The following is an 18,610-nucleotide window of genomic DNA, read 5'->3' on the forward strand; positions in this document are numbered from 1 at the left end:
GGTTCCTACCTGCAACAGAGTAACATCACTGGGTTGCTTTCCACCCTTTCTCCTTTGTGTTGGTTCTTTAAGGTAATGTGGCATGAAAACTGTAGCTTTTGTGTTTTCCGTGGCCTACATAGCTCTTTATCTTGAAATTAAATCAGTCTGTGGGTTTTCCAACTTAACTGTGAATATTAGACTGTATATGTGTGATTTAAGAATGCGTTATTTGCACACAAATTTAGGGAAAATAGGTTTTTCAAAATCAGTAGGTATCCACTAAGTCTTTCTTGGCTAAAACATGGGAAGAAAGGACCTTAAATAGCCTTAAATATTAGTTAATTTGGAGTTGCTTTCCATTGAAAGCATTCAGATGACTAAGTGCCTTCTAGGTCTGTAGGAAAACTCCCATTCCGTTGATGAAAGGTTAGGCTTTTAAACATAGGGAAGATTGTCAACTGACGTCTATGTCACGTGTTCATGTGATATACGTAAGTATTTTTGAGACTTAGGAGGCAAGCATCTTCATAGATTAATCTGTGTTTTAAAGTACAACTGGAAACAAATATGAAATCAGTTCAGTTACTGAATAAATCTGATATGTTCTGTAAACCTAACAGCAATAAGTAGACTGTCTTATACGTCTTCTCTATACATCTAGTAACATAGTCCCTGCAGTCCAGTCATGTAGTTACATTTATTTCACGTGCTAGTTGGCGAGTGTTATGCATTCCTACTAAACTTATAATTTAGAGATTGGAAGAAAAACAACAAAATACTTTGTTTTCTTTAGCTCTGAAAGATGAGGCCAGTCAGTCTGACATCGGTGCCTGGGAAGGTCATGGAGCAGATCATCCTCAGTGCCATCACACGGCACATGCAAGAGAACAGGGTGATCAGGCCCAGTCAGCATGGGTTTGTGAAAGGCAGGTCATGCCTGTCAAACCTGATCTCCTTCTATGACAAGGTGACCCACTTGGTGGACGAGGGAAAAGCTGTGGATGTTATCTACCTGGATTTTTGCAAGGCTTTTGACACCGTTTCCCATAGCATTCTCCTGGAGAAACTGGCTGCTCATGGCCTGGACAGGTATACTCTTCGCTGGGTAAAAAACTGGCTGGATGGCCGTGTCCAGAGAGTGGTGGTAAATGGAGTTAAATCCAGTTGGTGTCCAGTCACGAGTGGTGTCTCCCAGGGATCGGTGCTGGGGCCTGTTCTCTTTAATATCTTTATCAATGATCTGGATGAGGGGATCGAATGCACCCTCAGTAAGTTCGCAGACGACACTAAACTAGGGGGGCGTGTTGATCTGCTTGAGGGTAGATTGGCTCTGCAGAGGGATCTGGACAGGCTGGACAGATGGGCTGAGGCCAATGGTATGAGGTTCAACAAGGCCAAGTGTCGGGTCCTGCACTTGGGTCACAACAACCCCATGCAGTGCTACAGACTGGGGGCGGAGTGGCTCGAAAGCTGCCTGGCAGAAAAGGACCTGGGGGTGTTGGTGGACAGCTGGCTGAGCATGAGCCAGCAGTGTGCCCAGGCAGCCAAGAAGGCCAACACCATCCTGGCCTGCATCAGGAATAGTGTGGTGAGCTGGACTAGGGAAGTAATCATCCCCCTGTACTCGGCACTGGTGAGGCCTCACCTCGAGTACTGTGTTCAGTTTTGGGCCCCTCACTACAAGAAGGACATTGAGGTGTTGGAGCGTGTCCAGAGAAGGGCTACAAAGCTGGTGAAGGGTCTGGAGGACAAACCTTATGAGGAACGACTGAGGGATCTGGGGTTGTTTAGCCTGGAGAAGAGGAGGCTGAGGGGAGACCTTATCACCCTCTACAACTACCTGAAAGGAGGTTTTAGAGAGATGGGAGCTGACCTCTTCTCCCTGGTTACAAGTGATAGGACAAGAGGAAATGGGTTCAAGTTATGTCAGGGCAGGTTTAGATTGGATATTAGGAAGCATTTTTTCACTGAAAGGGTTATTAAACATTGGAATAGGCTGCCCAGAGAGGTGGTGGATTCACCATCTCTGGAGGTGTTTAAGAAAAGGGTAGACGAGGTGCTTAGGGACATGGTTTAGGAGTGGTGGTGTTTTTATCAGGGTAGGTTAATGGTTGGACTTGATGATCTTAAAGGTCCCTTCCAACCTCACTGATTCTATGATTCTATGATTTCTCATCTTTGAACAAAACAGTCTAAATAAAGACTGTAGTGTCTGTTCATCTTCTATGTATCTGAAAGCAAAAGTAAATAAAATCCTTTTTATACAATAGAAATGGAAAATTGCTTGTGTCCTAGAGACTGTAAAAAATAGCATTCAAGCACTGTAAAACTAAAAATAATGTATGTACTTGACAAAGCACCTGATACTTTGACATTTTTATAGAAGTTATAGTATCAAGTGATAAGTATGGTTTAAAGATAAATAAAATAAATATATTTCAAATAGCTCCTTTTAATTAATAAAAATTTGCTGAATTATGTGGTATTTACTTGATCTATTACAATAATTAAAAAAATATTGTAGTAACCAGTTCCAAAGTTTAGTAAATATTTATTTGTAAAAAGCAAAGTGCATTTAAACAAATAAAGTCTAAGTTAGCTTTAAATCATTATTTCTCAACCTGTTACAAAGTTAGCAACAGATCTCTTGAAAAGATGTACTTTGAGCACATAGAAGAAACCTCTTAACAGACAAAGCTATGTATTGTAAGTTGACTGTAGGAAAAGTTGTGTAGAGAGTGTTTTCTTTGTGCGTGGTTTATTTATTACACTTTAGAGGTGAAGAGAATATTCTTCTGGATGAGACCTTTTTCCCAATTCAAGATATGTATTTTTTAATTTTTGTACATGTCCTCCTGTTTTGTACACCTTGAGATTACTGGTTTGGTACACTGACACTTGATGCTGAAGTATCAGAGCCTCTTTTTCCTTTGTGCTAAATCCTTCATTTGACTTCTAGTTTCACTACCTAGGTAGTAATAAGTTTACTTGATGCCACAGCAGTTGGCTACAGAGAATTATTTTGTGATTTTTTTTCCACCCCCCAGTCTATTTTTTACTTGATAGGACCAAATTAAGGTCTGTGTCGTTGAACATGACAGTACAGTGATTTGGAACTATTCTTAGACTGAAGAGCATCTCCTTGTATCAGTCCACTATCTTGTGACTTTCTTTTCTTTCACTAGATGGTCCTTTTTTCAGAATGTTGTTAGGAGCTGAATAGATACGAAAACTCTCTCTGCATCCTTGATGAATTATGTATTGTGTTCTTAACTGGTCTTGAACATGTATCGTGATTTCTCTGAAACAATGGGCTTTCTGCCCTTAAATAGATGGAGCTGTCATCATAATGACTGATTTACAGGTTTCTAAAACAAATAGGGGTTGATAACACTTTTTGAATTTCTTTTGTTGATTTTTCTAAACATGTTTTATGAAATGGACATCTTCAAATAAAACTGGATTCTTTGTCTTTACATTTTTACTATTTCATAAATTATTCCATGTGGAATAATGAAACATTTATTTGATGTTACAGATAATTCTTCAACATATGTGTTAATTTTTCATGGCTTTTCACAGAGTAGTAATCTCTGTGACTAGAATTTGACTGTAATAGGAAGTTTATTTGCCATTGTAGCCTTGAATAATTGACTGTGTCTGTTCCCCTTATGGTTAGAAGCCTTACTGATGATGTCTTGTATGAGGACATTTGGCCACCTTGTTATCCAATATAATAGTTATTATGTATTTCTTGATCCTCTTTCCAGTGTGCTTGTTCACTTGCTTTTTTTGACTTTTAGAATTGTAAACTCTTTGAAGAAGGAGCTGTCATTTGTAATTAATTTGTATGTCTAACACAATGGGCCCCAACCTACTGTGGCTTTTAGTCTCTATTGCAAGCTAGCAATATGAGAATTTAGATCATGTTAAAAGAAACAGCATTGAAAATTAAATTTAGAATTGTATTTGTAGCGTCTACCTGAAGTTAAGAAAACCCCTCAATTACAGTGTCAGTATAAATGTTGACCAGTATATCTTTTTTATTTCTTTATGAACAAAGACTGTTCCTAACTGATCTCTGACTGCTTATTTGAGAAGTCTGTTACAGAATCACAGAATCACAGAATTATCAGAGTTGGAAGGGACCTCTAGAGATCATCTAGTCCAACTCCCCTGCTAAAGCAGGATTGCCTAGAGCACATTACTCAGGACTGCATCCAGGCGGGTCTGGAAAATCTCCAGAGAAGGGGACTCCACAACCTCCCTGGGCAGCCTGTTCCAGTGCTCTGTCACCCTCACCGTAAAGAAGTTTTTCCGTGTATTTGAATGGAACTTCCTGTGTTCTAACTTGTGCCCATTGCCCCTCGTCCTGTTACTTGGAACCATTGAAAAGAGCCTGGCTCCATCCTCCTTCAACCCACCCTTTAGATACTTGTATGCCATAATAAGGTCTCCCCTCAGCCTTCTCTTCTCCAGGCTAAAGAGTCCCAGCTCTCTCAGCCTTTCCTCATAAGGCAGATGCTCCAAGCCCTTAATCATCTTAGTTGCCCTTCGCTGGACTCACTCCAGCAGTTCCCTGTCCCTCTTGAACTGGGGAGCCTAAAATTGGACACCGTATAACAGTTGTGGCCTCACCAGTGCAGAGTAGAGGGGGAGAATGACCTCCCTCGACCTACCGGCCACACTCTTCCCTATGCAGCCCAGGATTCCATTGGCCCTTTTGGCGACAAGGGCACATTGCTGGGCCATGGATAATTTACTGTCTACCACAACCCCCAGATCCTTCTCCTCCGAGCTACTTCCCAGCAGGTCCGCCCCTAACCTGTACTAGTGCCTAGCAGTCTTCCTCCCCAAGTGCAGGACCTTGCACTTGTGTTACGTGTTCTGCCTCAGAACAATCCAGGTACAATCTCAATCAGCTAAACTGAGAATACTTAATACAAAAACATATTTGCTGACCGTATGTGGCACAAAACAAAAAATTAATCAAAATAATTAAAAATTAATCTGTGGAGATTTGGACCATTCCAGTTGCCTTCATATGTAGCTAGTCCAGAGCAAATAAGTTGAAAATGTTTTCTGTCTTCATAATAGGCAAGTTCATTGTGAACTAAACTTAGGTATGTTGCTTTTCATTCTGCCACCACTATTTTTGTGCCACGCTTCTGGAGGATAAATGCTTTGTGTAGCCAGAAATGAATTTTAAATGAAAGATGATGTCATCCATTACAAAAACAACACTTCAAATATTCCTTTTGGAGTTTTTAATGGCTTTTGGTTTATGATAGTCCTTCCATTCCAAGTTCATTATTTTAGTACTAATATGATTTTTTTCCTAGCTTGTATTTGTTGTCATTCTGGTCAAAATCCTATCCATCCTTTTCAGTACCTTTGTTTAACTTGTCTTTGAAATTTATAGTGCATCTAGACTTTTTTGTTTTTGGAAAAGTTCATAAGCTCTATTTTATTTTTTTTTTTTTTTAAGGCAAAGCCCAGAATAGAGCTTTCATGAATATGTTTCTCTGTAGAGACAATACAGGAGTATTGTTTATGTTACAAACACTGAAACTGAAAAACATAATTAGATTTGACAAACATACCTATACAATTTTGTGCATGGTGTTTACTCAGTCCAGAAATATTTAGGCAATTAGCATAACCTGACAGCTCAGCAAGTTAATTATGAGTATTCTTATTTTCAGGGGGATTCCAAATGCTATAAATGTTCCCTGTTTAATTCAGAATTGATTCTGTGCACTTCATCTTCAGGAAATTTTCTCCCGTATTCAGGAAATGACATTTGTATTAATGACATTCACATCACACGTTATTTGCCTTTCTTGCCTTTTCTTTGTCTCTAGCAGTTGGGATGCTTTTCAATAGCGTTTTGCTGTAGAATTTTTTTTTAAAACTTGTTCTATCACCTGTTTGTCTGTGACATTTAAAAATGTTTTTTCCTTTTCTTTTTTTTTTTTGTAGTAGAAGATATACAGAGTATTCTCTGTTTTGGTGGATGTAACACAGAAGTATTTTAGCATGTATCCTAAGGAAATTATTATAGTACTAGTGTCTTTACTCATCTGGCCAGCTAGCCTTTTACATTCATCCACCCTACCAAATAGACTTTAAAACTTTTTGGCGTATTTGGCACTGCCAAATTTGATGGATGGATGAATGAATGGAAGTCTCAAATACAAGTAATTTACTTTTAAGTTTTATAAAAATGTCTATGAGGGTAGAATAGCTTTATCCTATCATTGTTCCCACTGTGGAGTATGAACTTATTATTAAACGCAGTATTTCAAAACAGAGACCACAACTAGGAAGGATGCCGTTGGAGATTTTGTCTATTAGGCACTAGGGAATCTATTGTTTGTAAAAATCTTATTCTTTCCCAACCTGTTCAGTTTGATTTCAGTAACATTTTGTGCATTAAAAAAAATCTGTAATTTGGAGGAACCTGGAGTTTATACATATTCAGTCAACTTCAGAAGTTTGGTTTGAGTCAATTGGAGGTATCACTCCAGTATATCAAGGCAAGAAAAAATCCTGTTGGATGGATGAGCACATCAAGTTCAGGGAAGGTGAAACCCCAGTATCTTAATTCATGGTATGAAAACACAGAGTTGCCTTTGTGTGACTGGTAGTATCAAGAGTCAGGCATTGTGCTGAAATCGGTATTTGAGTACTGTGGTGGTAATCTGTTAGGAATTCAGGTGAATAAGGAAATTATTTATGTTAATACTGGATACCTTCATTGTATGATTTTTTTTCCTAATTAATTTAATAATAGTAGTGAAAATTGAATGATCTGAACTTTCTATAAAGGCTTTTCGACGTGTTTAAATGAAACCTTTTTAAGAATGATGTATAAGCTTTTATTCCTCCTATTCTATGTTGTATTTGAGGAGAGTTTTGAAGTGTACACCATTAGCTGTGTGTTCTAATTTTAACATGCAAGCATTTTGATTTGGTCACGGAAAATCAAAGTCTCAGTACCGTAACAGCCAGTATTTAAAGAGTTAATTTCAAGGTGAACTCTGTACCATTCTGACACTACAGAACAGGGGTTCACAACGTGCCCAGCAAGGAGGAATGAGATTTCACAGTCACATGTTCTTAGGGATAATTTCAAGTGACATGTAAGTAGGAATTTTTCTGTGTTCTTGGAAGCGTTTTCTGAGGCAAATAAATCTTCCTAACATTAAGATGCCTGGAGGATTTGTTACCGTGTTCTTCAGCTGTACACCCCTCTTTTGCCAGGACGATAGTTTCTTCTGATGATGCAATCTCTAACTCGGCTCATTAACGTCCCTGTAGAAATTGGCGTGCCAGTGAGAGGAGCGGCGGCTGCTGAGGAGGCTGCGATGGGGAACTCGCAGAGAAAGTTTCATAGCAAAGGAGGCGGCAGTAAGGCTGAAGACAGAGAGACACAGAAGCAGAAGGAATCTACTGAGAGCGGATTAAAAAAAGACACATCAGAGAAAAAAACACAAAAGCATTTTTCAGACCATGAAGGTGAAGTTAATGGCTATTTACAGGGTGATCTAAAGGGTGAAAGCCCCGAAGCTGAGATCTCCAGATCGCACGGAGCAGGGGCTCAGTCGGCTGGTGGTGGCAGTTCTACTTCACTTCCTCCTACTGCGGCAAAACTAAAATGTGAAGGAAACGAGTTATTTAAGAGTGGACAGTTTGGAGAAGCTGTGCTCAAATACTCGGAGGCAATTGAGTATGTCATGGGTCTAGGTGAGTGCAAAACCCTATACTTAAATCTAGGATTATTATTTAGATTATTTAAAGGAACTACAAATGAACTAACCTAGCCTAGCCCTGGATTTGTGGCAGGAGTTGCTGTGCAGTAAATTCTTTGTCATTGTCAGTAGAGGATAATTCACGTGGTACAAAATATAGAAAGATGAGTAAAATAGTCTTTTAGCTTCCGTGGGGCAGAGCTGTTAGCTTTTATTTATGTGTTTGAATATTCTAGGGGACATGATAAAGAAAAGCTCCTTACAGCTTTGCATTGTCAGCAAACTGCATCACTGCAGTCCATGTTACAGTCTGCAAGTCTTTAATTCTTGAATGTCATTTTAGTAATGGTATTTGATTTTAATTGTAACTTCTTTTAGGAGAACACAGTCCAGATGATTTAAGTGTCTTGTACTCAAACAGAGCAGCGTGTTACCTCAAAGAAGGCAACTGCAGTGACTGCATTCAGGATTGTAACAGGTAAATTGCAACCTCCCATGTAGAGCAACAACATTCCTGATGATGATTAAACAGTTTAATTGATAGATTGTTATTGCAGTTTGACTTAGCACAATCCAGTAAAGTTTGATTCCCTGTCTAAATGACAGATAACTGTCAGTTATGTAAACAGTTGCATGGAACCTAGGAAAGGAGGAACTTTTAAGTTACTGTCTTACTGTGTGAGGGCAGTTATTAGGCTTCTTGTGTATGCAGAAATGCATAGCAGGGTTAAAATTTTTAATATAAAAGCAGGCTTGCTTCAGTGATGCTATGTAGTAACTCAGGTGTAAAAGCTTTGTTAAGCCAGATGCTTATCACAGTGTTGGAAATTGCTTTCAATCGTGTGTGTGGTGTATATATGTGTGTTCTCTGTGTTTGGTTTGTTGACTTATTTTGTTTTTTTAAAATATATAATTGGCATAGTTATAAACAGTAATTACAGCTGTTCATGAATTGAGCTAAAATTTTTCTGCATATTGTGGCTTTTAAGGATACAGGAGTCAGAGAGTATCAGACACCTTCAATAACTTCCAAACACTGCCTTCCACTATATTATTGCTGGATTTCTTTTTTATATTTTTATATATAGTGTTAGTAAGACTGAGGCTTAAGGTGCAAAAAAGGATCCCAAGACAGTTAGAAATTATATTAATTAGTCAGTTGCATTTTTTTACAGCACAACCCAAGTGTTTAAAAAAAAAAAAAAACAACCCAAAACTGAAAATAAAATATCCACATAACTTTGTATTAACCAAATATTTGACTTACTGTATATATTCTACCTGACAGAAAAGTTTTTTGAAAATGTCATCTGAAAAAATTTACTTGTTAACAATATTTTGTTAAAACAGATGCAGGACCATAGACAGCTGGCTGATAAAACAGGATGGCATGTTTAACAGCCATCACATTTTTCTGTTCGGGAGGTCTGAAGTATGTAAGACTTCAACTGAAATCAGTAATACAAAGGTTTTGGGGTTTGTATTCTTACCAATTGGAAGCTTATTTTCTTAGTACTTAATGATAGTGTCCTTAATGTCATGCATATTTTCTGAATACACAAGGACCCACGATGCTCACCAAGCACAACAGAGGTAGAAATAATCTAGAGACTGGGAAGCAGAACTGCAAAACTGCAAACACACGTGAATTAAGCAATGTCAATTAAATCTTCTCTAGGCAACACAACATAAAGGATGATCTACAAATAAGTTACTTGATTGCAAAGTAAAAATTATGTAGGGCTTATATTTGTGATATAAAAATAAGTATTGAACATTTATCCCTTACTAAGTTTTAGCTATTTAGGGCTTAGAACTGTATCAAAACCCCTCTGTTGGATTTCTTTGTCTCAAGACTCTGATTTGGGGTGCCTTTGATTCTTGTTACAGAGAGTGAAATAGAACTCCTATGCATTAATGTTATTTTATTTAGTACTGTGGTGTGGTTTGGTACCTGGCTGTATTATCTTTGCATTCTACCCTGGAAATGTAGTTTTCTGTTCCCACTGATGCTGTTCTTCAAGCAGTGTTTGTCTTCTACTGAATTTATTTATGGTTGTTTTTTTCTTCACTCTTGATGTTAGGAACCTGAAATTGCATTAATGTTTTTCTAATTTATAGAATCTCAAGCATTTTTGCAGAGGTTTTGTAGGGTCTATGATGTTGTACACTGTTGTATTTTTCAAATGCATTCAGCAACGTAAAGAGAAATGGGATGTTGGAAATATTTATGAAATGGAAATTGGAAATGTTTATTCTAGAAATCATTGTTTCTCTAGCTTTAGGAGGAGTAACAGTGCAAAGCCAATTTACAGCAAAGAAGGCCAACAGCCTCCTGGGCTTATAAACAGGAGCACAGCCAGTGGATTGAGGGAAGTGATTATCCCCTTGTAGTCAGCATGTTAGACAACATCTATGATAACTGTGTCAGTTTTTGGCTTCCCAGTACAAGAAAGATAGTGATCAACTGGAGTGACTTGAGTGAAGTATCACTGAGGTGATTGTGAACTCTGGAGCACTTGCCTGAAGAGGAGAGACCAAGGGAGCTGGGTTTGTTCAGCTTAGAGGAGAATGGCTTCCAGGGGTCCTGACAGCAGCCTGCCAGTACCTATGAGGAGATTATCCAGAGATCCCGGCTCTTTCTTGTAGTGCATTGTGGAAGGACAAGACACAACAGCCAAAATTGAACCACACAAGTTTTGGACTGTGCATTAGAAGAAATCTTTTCCCCATGAACAGTGTGGGCATTGCAACAGGTTGCCCAGAGATGTTGTGCAGAGATTCCCTTGGAGGTTTTCAAGGCCCAATTGGATAAAGCCCTGAGCAACCTTGTCTGATCTCAGAGCTGACCCTGTCTGTAGCAGAAAGTTAGACTAGGGACGTCACAGCCTGAATTACTTTGATTCCATGAAATCTAATTGACTAGACTCCTCTTAATTTCAGTATTTCAAAGCCTCTCTCTCTTTAGCAAGAGTCATTGATTAATAAAAGACAGTCTTAAAGGCTCTGTGGACTGCTGCTTCATATTGCTGGAAAAGCACATGGTGTTTGGAAGGAGTTCTAATTGCATGGTGTCAGGGGTTGAGCTCAGTAAGGAAGAAGAACTGAAAATCATATAGACAAAAGCACCGTATACTTGAAATCTGTAGATCTAGGCATGACTTAAGAAAAATAGCTTTTGCTTTTAAACAGCTGCCATTACAGTAATCTTTTCTTGGTGATGAAAGTAGTTTTTCAGATGGAAGATAGGGATTTGAGTAGAGTAAGTTGTAGTAAAAGCACTAACGATTTCATAACTGCATGTCATTTAGGGTATTAATACAAACCACTTGGTTATGTTACTGTAAGGCCCATCGGAAATCACAAAGTTGTTACGTATAGTCATGTATATCATAAAATAGTTTTATTAATATTATTTCAGTTACTCTGTTTCAATCCTGCTTTTTTCTTTTGTTTTCTCCAGAGCTCTGGAGCTTCAGCCATTTTCCCTTAAGCCTCTTCTACGACGAGCAATGGCAAATGAGTCTATGGAGCGATATCGACAGGCCTACATTGATTATAAAACAGTCCTACAAATAGACAGCAGCATCCAAGCAGCAAATGATAGTGCTAATAGGTAACTCCATTTACAATTTTTCTGATATCCATCCAAATAGAAAAGTAGAATTCAATTTTGTTTGGTTTACGTGTTTCCTGTGTTCTGTATCCCTCAGTGGCAGGGTTGTCACAACTAGTGCTTTATAACTGGAGGTCTGGCTGTTTCATTTAGTTGTTTCCCCATAGCTTCACAGTTTTTCTCTGCCAGCAGCAGGTCACTTTCTGTTTTAAAAATGTAGTATTTTAAAGGCTTTTATCACTGGTGTTAGAACTTGTTTTCTTTCCTAAGTTGTACTTGATACCATGTAAAGTAATATTTTAAGGTCCGTACCTTTTCTCTGACATTTCTGTTTCCTTTTCATATTAGCAGTCTTCCTGTGGCAGTTGGAGATTTATGTTAGGTGAAACCTGTATGCTGCAGTTGTGTAAACACTGAAGTAGCTTGATACAGTGGTTGGCTACAAAGCTTAGAGGTGTAAAAAATATAATTGAATAGTATTTTTAACTTAAGTATTAATACTTCCAACATTAATTCTTGCTTCCAAGAGAGATGTCTCAATTGCTATAATTGTATTTTAATAGTGTAAAATTAGTGTATACACCTATTGTAATTGTGTTCTCATTAATGTATGGTAGGTACTTAAATGCATGAATGATAGGATTTTCCATTCCCTTTTCTTTCTTTTTTTTTCTTTTAATGGGCAGAAAATATTTAGGAAAGCAGAACAGCCATTAATCATTGAGCAGGAATCCACATGCATGCAACTTTTAACAATGGAATCCAGTCTTTTTTCTTTTTAAGGCAAGGCCATGAGCACTTACATCTTTACTTCATTAAAAAGTCCATAATATCTTTAAATCCTGCTTATTTGACTAGAGGTGGCCAAAGGAGATCATGACACTTTATCATCTCCTCTTAGAAGTCTTATATTTGATAACACAGCAAATTGTTACTGATCTCCTGTATCTCCACTGATAATAGAGCACTTGGATTGGTGAGGTAACTGCTCATCCTGATATCTGTGTGATTATTATTCTTTTTTTTAAAACTTCCTGGCTTATTTTATCTGTAGATACTCTTTTCATATTTCTGCTTGACTTGTAACTTGCTTAGTAATAAGCTTATTTCCTTTTTTCCCCCTTAACACTCTTCCTTTTCTCCTCTCTAGGCCTTCCTTATGTTTTTAGCTTCACTACTCATTACTCTTTCCTCCCTGGCAACCCATCACCTTATTTCAGCTGCTTCTTCCTTCTTCTCTTCTGCTGGTAATTCATTTTTGCTTGCAAATTCTTAGTTTCTAAAGCCTAGACCTCCTGCGTAATTGAAGTTTTACTATAATTTATTTTTTAATGTTTTATCATTTATGAATTAAACTGAAATGGTTTACCAAAATATTCATTCTCATTTCCAAAGTATCAGACCTTTTTAAAAATTAATTTTAACAAAAAATGGTAGTTCCTCTTCTGCCTTTCAACTGCAGGAGACAACCCCAAAATGTAATTTAATTTTTTTTAATACTAGGAATATTGGGTCTTAACATTATGCTTTTATTGGAGGATTTCTTTAGTTTTAAGTTCCTGCAGGAAATTGGATGGTGATGCTGTAGGAAGCTGACAGGAAAAACTCATCATCCTACTTGTGTCTGAAGGTTTGACAAATTGTGTTAAGGCTTGTCTTTCTGTACTTACCTAACTAAGCGGGCTTTCCAAAAATCTTAGAATAGAATGAGTGTTCAGTCTAATATTTCTAATAATTCACATGTAAAAGACAAGTAGAATTTTTAATATAAAGCCTTTACCTTGATTTTGCTATCAAAAAAAATAAAGCCTTGATTTTGCAATGAAAAGGAAGTAATTAAGAATGTAAGTACGTATTTTTACGAAGTCAACTGAAAACAAGTATAAACAGTTATTTGAGTGTTTATCATGTGGATTAGATGCTATTGAATTGTGTCTTTTATTTGCTATCCTGAAGTGATTTTTAGATAAATTGGAAGGACTGTTTCTTTTAATGGTGTGTGCCAAGTCACAGGAGAATGCATTTCAAGCACGCTTTTAATTAGTGGCATTTTCCTACCCTTGTGAACATCAATGAATTTCCTACTTTGTGTATTTTAATTTCTTCTTGAGTGAGTGTGTTATTATTTGCTGTTAGAAATACGAAGCTCTTTGTAGGTCAATATGCATTTCCATCTACTAAATTGGAATTTCATTCCAGTCATCTCAAGTCCTTTGACATCAGTTAGCAAATTGCATTAGATAGGATGGGAGCTTTTATTACAAAATCCCATATGAGTTTTATCCAAAGAAATTTGTGATAAACTCCAAACCTGCAGGATTGTTGGGTCAAGTTAGGGTATTGGTGGTAGGGAATGAGTGCATTTGTTCCCGTTTTTTCATGAGATACCTGTACTTCTTAAACTAATCATGGCACTTGGGTATGCATTTTTGCGAACGACTATGCTTACATTATTGTATTACAAGAAGTCGATTGATCATGAAATACTGCAGGATCCTTTCTGTTTATATTGATGAAGTAAATCAGGTTTTTGGTCCAACTTGTTAAGCTAATTATGATTAATGGAGAGAAATTAAACAGGAAGTCAATGGAACCGTGGTTTACTGTAGAATTATTCTGCTACTTTCTATGAGAAATACCTAAACGGAATGAATTGACTTTTTAATGTGAAGCGTACAGTTTTGTTCTCTAATAAAACAACCTGAGTAAATCTTAGGGCTGTTTAATTTATGATGATATGCCACATTTTACTTACAAATTGAATTCAGACTATCATTAAAAACCCTGAAGTTTTAGTAAAATTAGAGCAAAACACAAGTTGGACAAGCTGCTTTGTTGGTATGTCCTATAATATATTGCTAGGAATGACACAGGTAGAGGAGAGCCACTGGAAGGGCATATACAACTAACACACAGAAAAATATTCTTCTTGTTCACCTAGAAAACAAGTAAAGCAACTAGATAATACTACGAAATGTGATATTCTGTGTATGAAGAAACTTATTTTCAATTCAAAAATATAAGAAACAGTATGTTTCATGCAACTTTATGTAATACATAAAGTCACACATTATATAGCTCTACAAACAGCCTTGTCACATTCAGTGTTCTTAATTTGGAGGGGTTTTTTGCATGTATATTCATGTAGTATGTTTTTTTTATACCTGTGTTAGGTGAAAATGCACCTAATATACAAATCTAAGTTTTATTTGCTGTAGCATCAGTGTGACTTGCTTTACTATTCAATTTAGAATTTTCCTATGTTAAAGTAGGTATTACACTTATCAGTTGAACATGACCCTTAAGCTCATTTTGAGATTAGAAGATGTTTATCTTGTTCTCATAATTGATTAATATTTGTTTGTTTTTTCTTTAAAAAAAAATTACAAAAATTGTAATAGTACCATGAAGTCTTCTATGGCTTTGCTCATTATGTTTACTTAGGTCTTTCTCCAAAATGTATCACAGCAATGAGAAACTCCTAGTTGAATGGATTTTGGATTGAACCTCTCATGTATGGAAATAGTTGACCTATATATATATATATGTGTGTGTTGGTTTAAGAAAGACTACATTATTTTTTTTCTATTTTCTTAGCATTTTTAAATGGGGATAAAGAATGATTGATTGATGAGTTTCTGACTGTTTTATAAAATGCAACTTAATACTTACTTTGTGACCTGCATTGATTATTCAGAGAATTGTTGTGTAAGAAGTTTCATTTGACATTGGCAAATTTACATACCACGCTTTGTCTGAGGATATTATAATCTACACTTGTTACAAATAACACTTATGAACAGCTGAGAAAAGTAAACAAAATAAATAAATCTTTTTTTTCCTATTTCTTTATTGCATTTGGTAGGCAGTGTTTAGAGCTTAGTTGCAAAATCAGTCATATGCTTAAATGTTTACAGATCATGCTGAAGTCAGCCTCTTGTCATCTAAATGCTAGCATGAATACTCTAAAAAGTAAAAAAATCTAAATCTTAAATGAGTGCAGTACAGTTGACTGATGTGACAATCTTTTTTTAAATTAGTCCTAAGAATAACGGTTCAGTTGTTTTTTGAAAAATTGGAACATTGCATTATTTAATTTGGGTGTAAGTTATTAAAGCATGAGTTAAAGATATGAAAATTCATGTTGGTGGGGCTTTTCTCTTTCAGAATAACAAAGACTTTAATAGATCAGGATGGTCCCAGTTGGAGGGAGAAACTGCCGCCGATTCCAGTTGTCCCAGTTGCAGCTCAGCTACACAGGTGGGATGGAGGAAACTTTACTTCAGACAGTAAGCCAAGAAGTACTACAGATACCAACAGAGAAGAACAGTTGCAGATGAATCGTATGTAGAGCTAATGTGAATATATATACAAAAAATAAAATAATTTTAATCGAAAACTGGAATATGATTTAATAATGTCAAAGAAACTTTTAGAAAATATTTATCAGAGACCCTTGTGAAAAGCCAAGTTAGGTGATGGTCTTTTACCTGATTGGTTTTAATGCGCTTTATAGAGCCACAATGATGATAATTTTTTTTAAGCAAAGTGATGTGGTTTGCAGCATGTAATTTCTGAAGTTATGTAAAATAAAATACAGCAGAAATACTCATCAGCAGTATATTGAGTGCTGTCACAAATATCAGTAGTTTCCCTGACATCATACTACAGTCATAAAACAGTTTTGTCCAAAAACCCCACCACCTAGACAAACACCCAACCTCAGTAACATAATCAGCTGCATAATCTGAAGCTGTCATTTAATTGTCCATGAAAGCATTACTTCAGAATAGAAAGGGTAGACTTGTAGGTGACTAGTAGTTAGTGAAATGGGCTATAGAAGAACACTCTTGACTTTTATGTTTTTCTTAGGATGGATTCTAACTTTGACAGTGGCCATTTAGTAGTCATCTTTCAAAGATGTTAGTTCTGGACTTGTTTACACATAAGCACTGAGTGCTTAACTCCTTTAGGAAACTTTCTCCCTCCTGATCCCCCCCCCCTCCCCTCCCTCCCCCCCCCTTGCAGTTTCCATTTTTCTCCTCCAGTAAATCAGGTGAAGGAACCTTTTTCATTCAGTATTTATTGAAATTAAACATTCCTTTTGCAAAGGCTTAACTGTATGATTTTTTTACTCAACTTTGAGTTTATTTCAGTACAAAGAAAAGTAGTGCTGAAGATAATCTCCCCTTGCTTAACACAGGGGAGGCTGCAATGCATAATTGGGTTGCTGGCCAAATACATAGCAGTGATAGGGTTATCCATCCATAATGCATTACTGCAGTAATGTATGTCCTCAAATAATCTGTGCTCTTGGGCACTACGGATTTAATGACTTTAAAATTATCTTTCAGATAGCATTGAATTTATTTGTACCTGATGTAAAGACAACTTACAAATATGTGTGTTTATGAGAATTGAACATTTTCTCAAGAACAAGACAAGTTCTAGAAACCTGTAATAGTGTGATTTATATACAATTTGAATAGTAGTGCATATTAAACTTCAATAATGCTGCAGAAAATTATTTTTCATTTAAGAAACATGAGGCATGTTTATAATTTAAGCACAATTGAATTGCTACAAATTTTACTCTACTTTTTAAAACGTCCAGCGACAAGTATTTTCATTACAGTTGTTGTCAGTGTATGTCATTACTGATTCATCACTCTTAAGCATTGGGTAGCAATTGGGTTTAACTGTGGTTTTGGTTTTTTTTTTAAATGAAGTAGAAAACTGATATTTTGCACAATTGTTGCTATTAAGCATAAGTGCTTTGCTTGGAAAGTGCTTTTTGTTGTACTGATTGTACTCCAGGCTTTTTCTGTTATTATGGAACACAAGTTGTTGGATTTTTGTTTCAATGTATAACCAACCTATTTATACCTTTTAAGTAGTAAATTTGGATCTATATAACATTGTGTAACTTTGTTAAGAGAGAGAATTTGAAGATCATTGCAGTGAATAGTATATAGGTAAGTGGTTCCTGAGAACACTAGTGATCATGTTTAGCCTGTTAGGAAAGTTAACAGACTGGCCATCGTCTTCATGAAGTGTGCTCTTGTGGCGTTTTGCTGCAAAACACGCCTTAGTCTATTTCAAATAGAGTGGACTTTGGTTAGGCTTTGTTTTTAGAAATATTAAATGAAGACTGTCTAAGCATTTTCTTCCCTGAAGGCTGTCTCTAAGGATGTGCTTTCCTTCTTGGGCCTTTACTAAACCAGTGGGACCTGACAGTGATAGCTGGTGCTAGAAGTGTGCCAGCAATAATGTTCAGTCAGTAGTTAAGACTTACTGGTGGCTGATGCTTTTTTGCAACAATAGTCTGTTGGTTTTCGTGTCTTACAAATTGAGTTATAATTTAGTTGTGTTTCTTGCATACATCTGTTCTGGTTTCACATCATTACTGAATTTTTTCCCCAAGTCCACATGTAGTTTTCCACCATGGGAGACTGCCGTGGTTTTATAAAAGAACTCACCAAATTTAATTATTGGTTAAAATAATTAAAATAATGGTTATATACAGTGTTTAAAGCCTGAAGCTTGGCAAGGGGCTCATATTCTTTAGCAAGGTACAAAAAGTAGATTTTTCCATTATGATTTACTTAGTGCTATGTTACTAATTATTGTTTGCTCACAACAGAGACATGAAACTGCAGTCAGGATTGGTTTTCCACTGCAAATGTTGCTAAAAATTGTAGTCTACCCCAGAAGCATGTGCAACAAATGATGTGGAGTTTAGAAGAAAATACAATTATGGAAGAACACAATATTAGTTTAAAAAGTATAGTTAGGTGTTTTCAGGTTCCTCAGAGCATCTTTTATAAGTAGTTATTTACAGAATATTACTGATGTATCACTAACCCCTACTGATGTGATGATTTGTTTGTCATTATCAATTTAGCATAATAATTATGATATATAGTTGGTTGCCAAAAGAATATTAGACCAAATTATGGCCACCTCGGTGTGATGGTAAAGATCTAGAAGGCCTTTTAATCAGCAGGATTAATCTCCACCCTTGTAAATAAAACTGGTATCTCAGTGGAGATACATAGTCCCTCTACCACACTGAAGGAGTGGACAGAAGGAGGTGGAAGCATAGAGCTGTCTGTTGCATTCGCATTATTTTCAGCAAAATAGTTACCCTGGTGCATGGGGAAGTATGTGTTGTGCCAAGTGTAGATACAGTAGTTTACATATTTCTTAGTGCAGCAGGGAGATCTGGGACAGAAATGGCAATGTGCATACTGAAAAG

General features: G+C 36.6%; 1 protein-coding gene across 1 annotated transcript in view; it reads left to right on the top strand.

Annotated features, from left to right (window-relative positions):
* SPAG1 (sperm associated antigen 1) overlaps window positions 1-18,610 on the top strand; it is a 46,897-nt gene that overhangs the window by 20,522 nt on the left and 7,765 nt on the right. Inside the window, exons 11-14 of the mRNA XM_082499599.1 lie at window positions 7,306-7,731; window positions 8,115-8,214; window positions 11,200-11,352; window positions 15,520-15,695. Coding sequence (XP_082355725.1) covers window positions 7,306-7,731; window positions 8,115-8,214; window positions 11,200-11,352; window positions 15,520-15,695 — 855 coding nt within the window. The remainder of the gene's footprint in view (window positions 1-7,305; window positions 7,732-8,114; window positions 8,215-11,199; window positions 11,353-15,519; window positions 15,696-18,610) is intronic.

Source organism: Vanellus vanellus, assembly GCF_965231255.1.
Source record: "Vanellus vanellus genome assembly, chromosome: 2".
NCBI lineage: Eukaryota > Metazoa > Chordata > Aves > Charadriiformes > Charadriidae > Vanellus > Vanellus vanellus.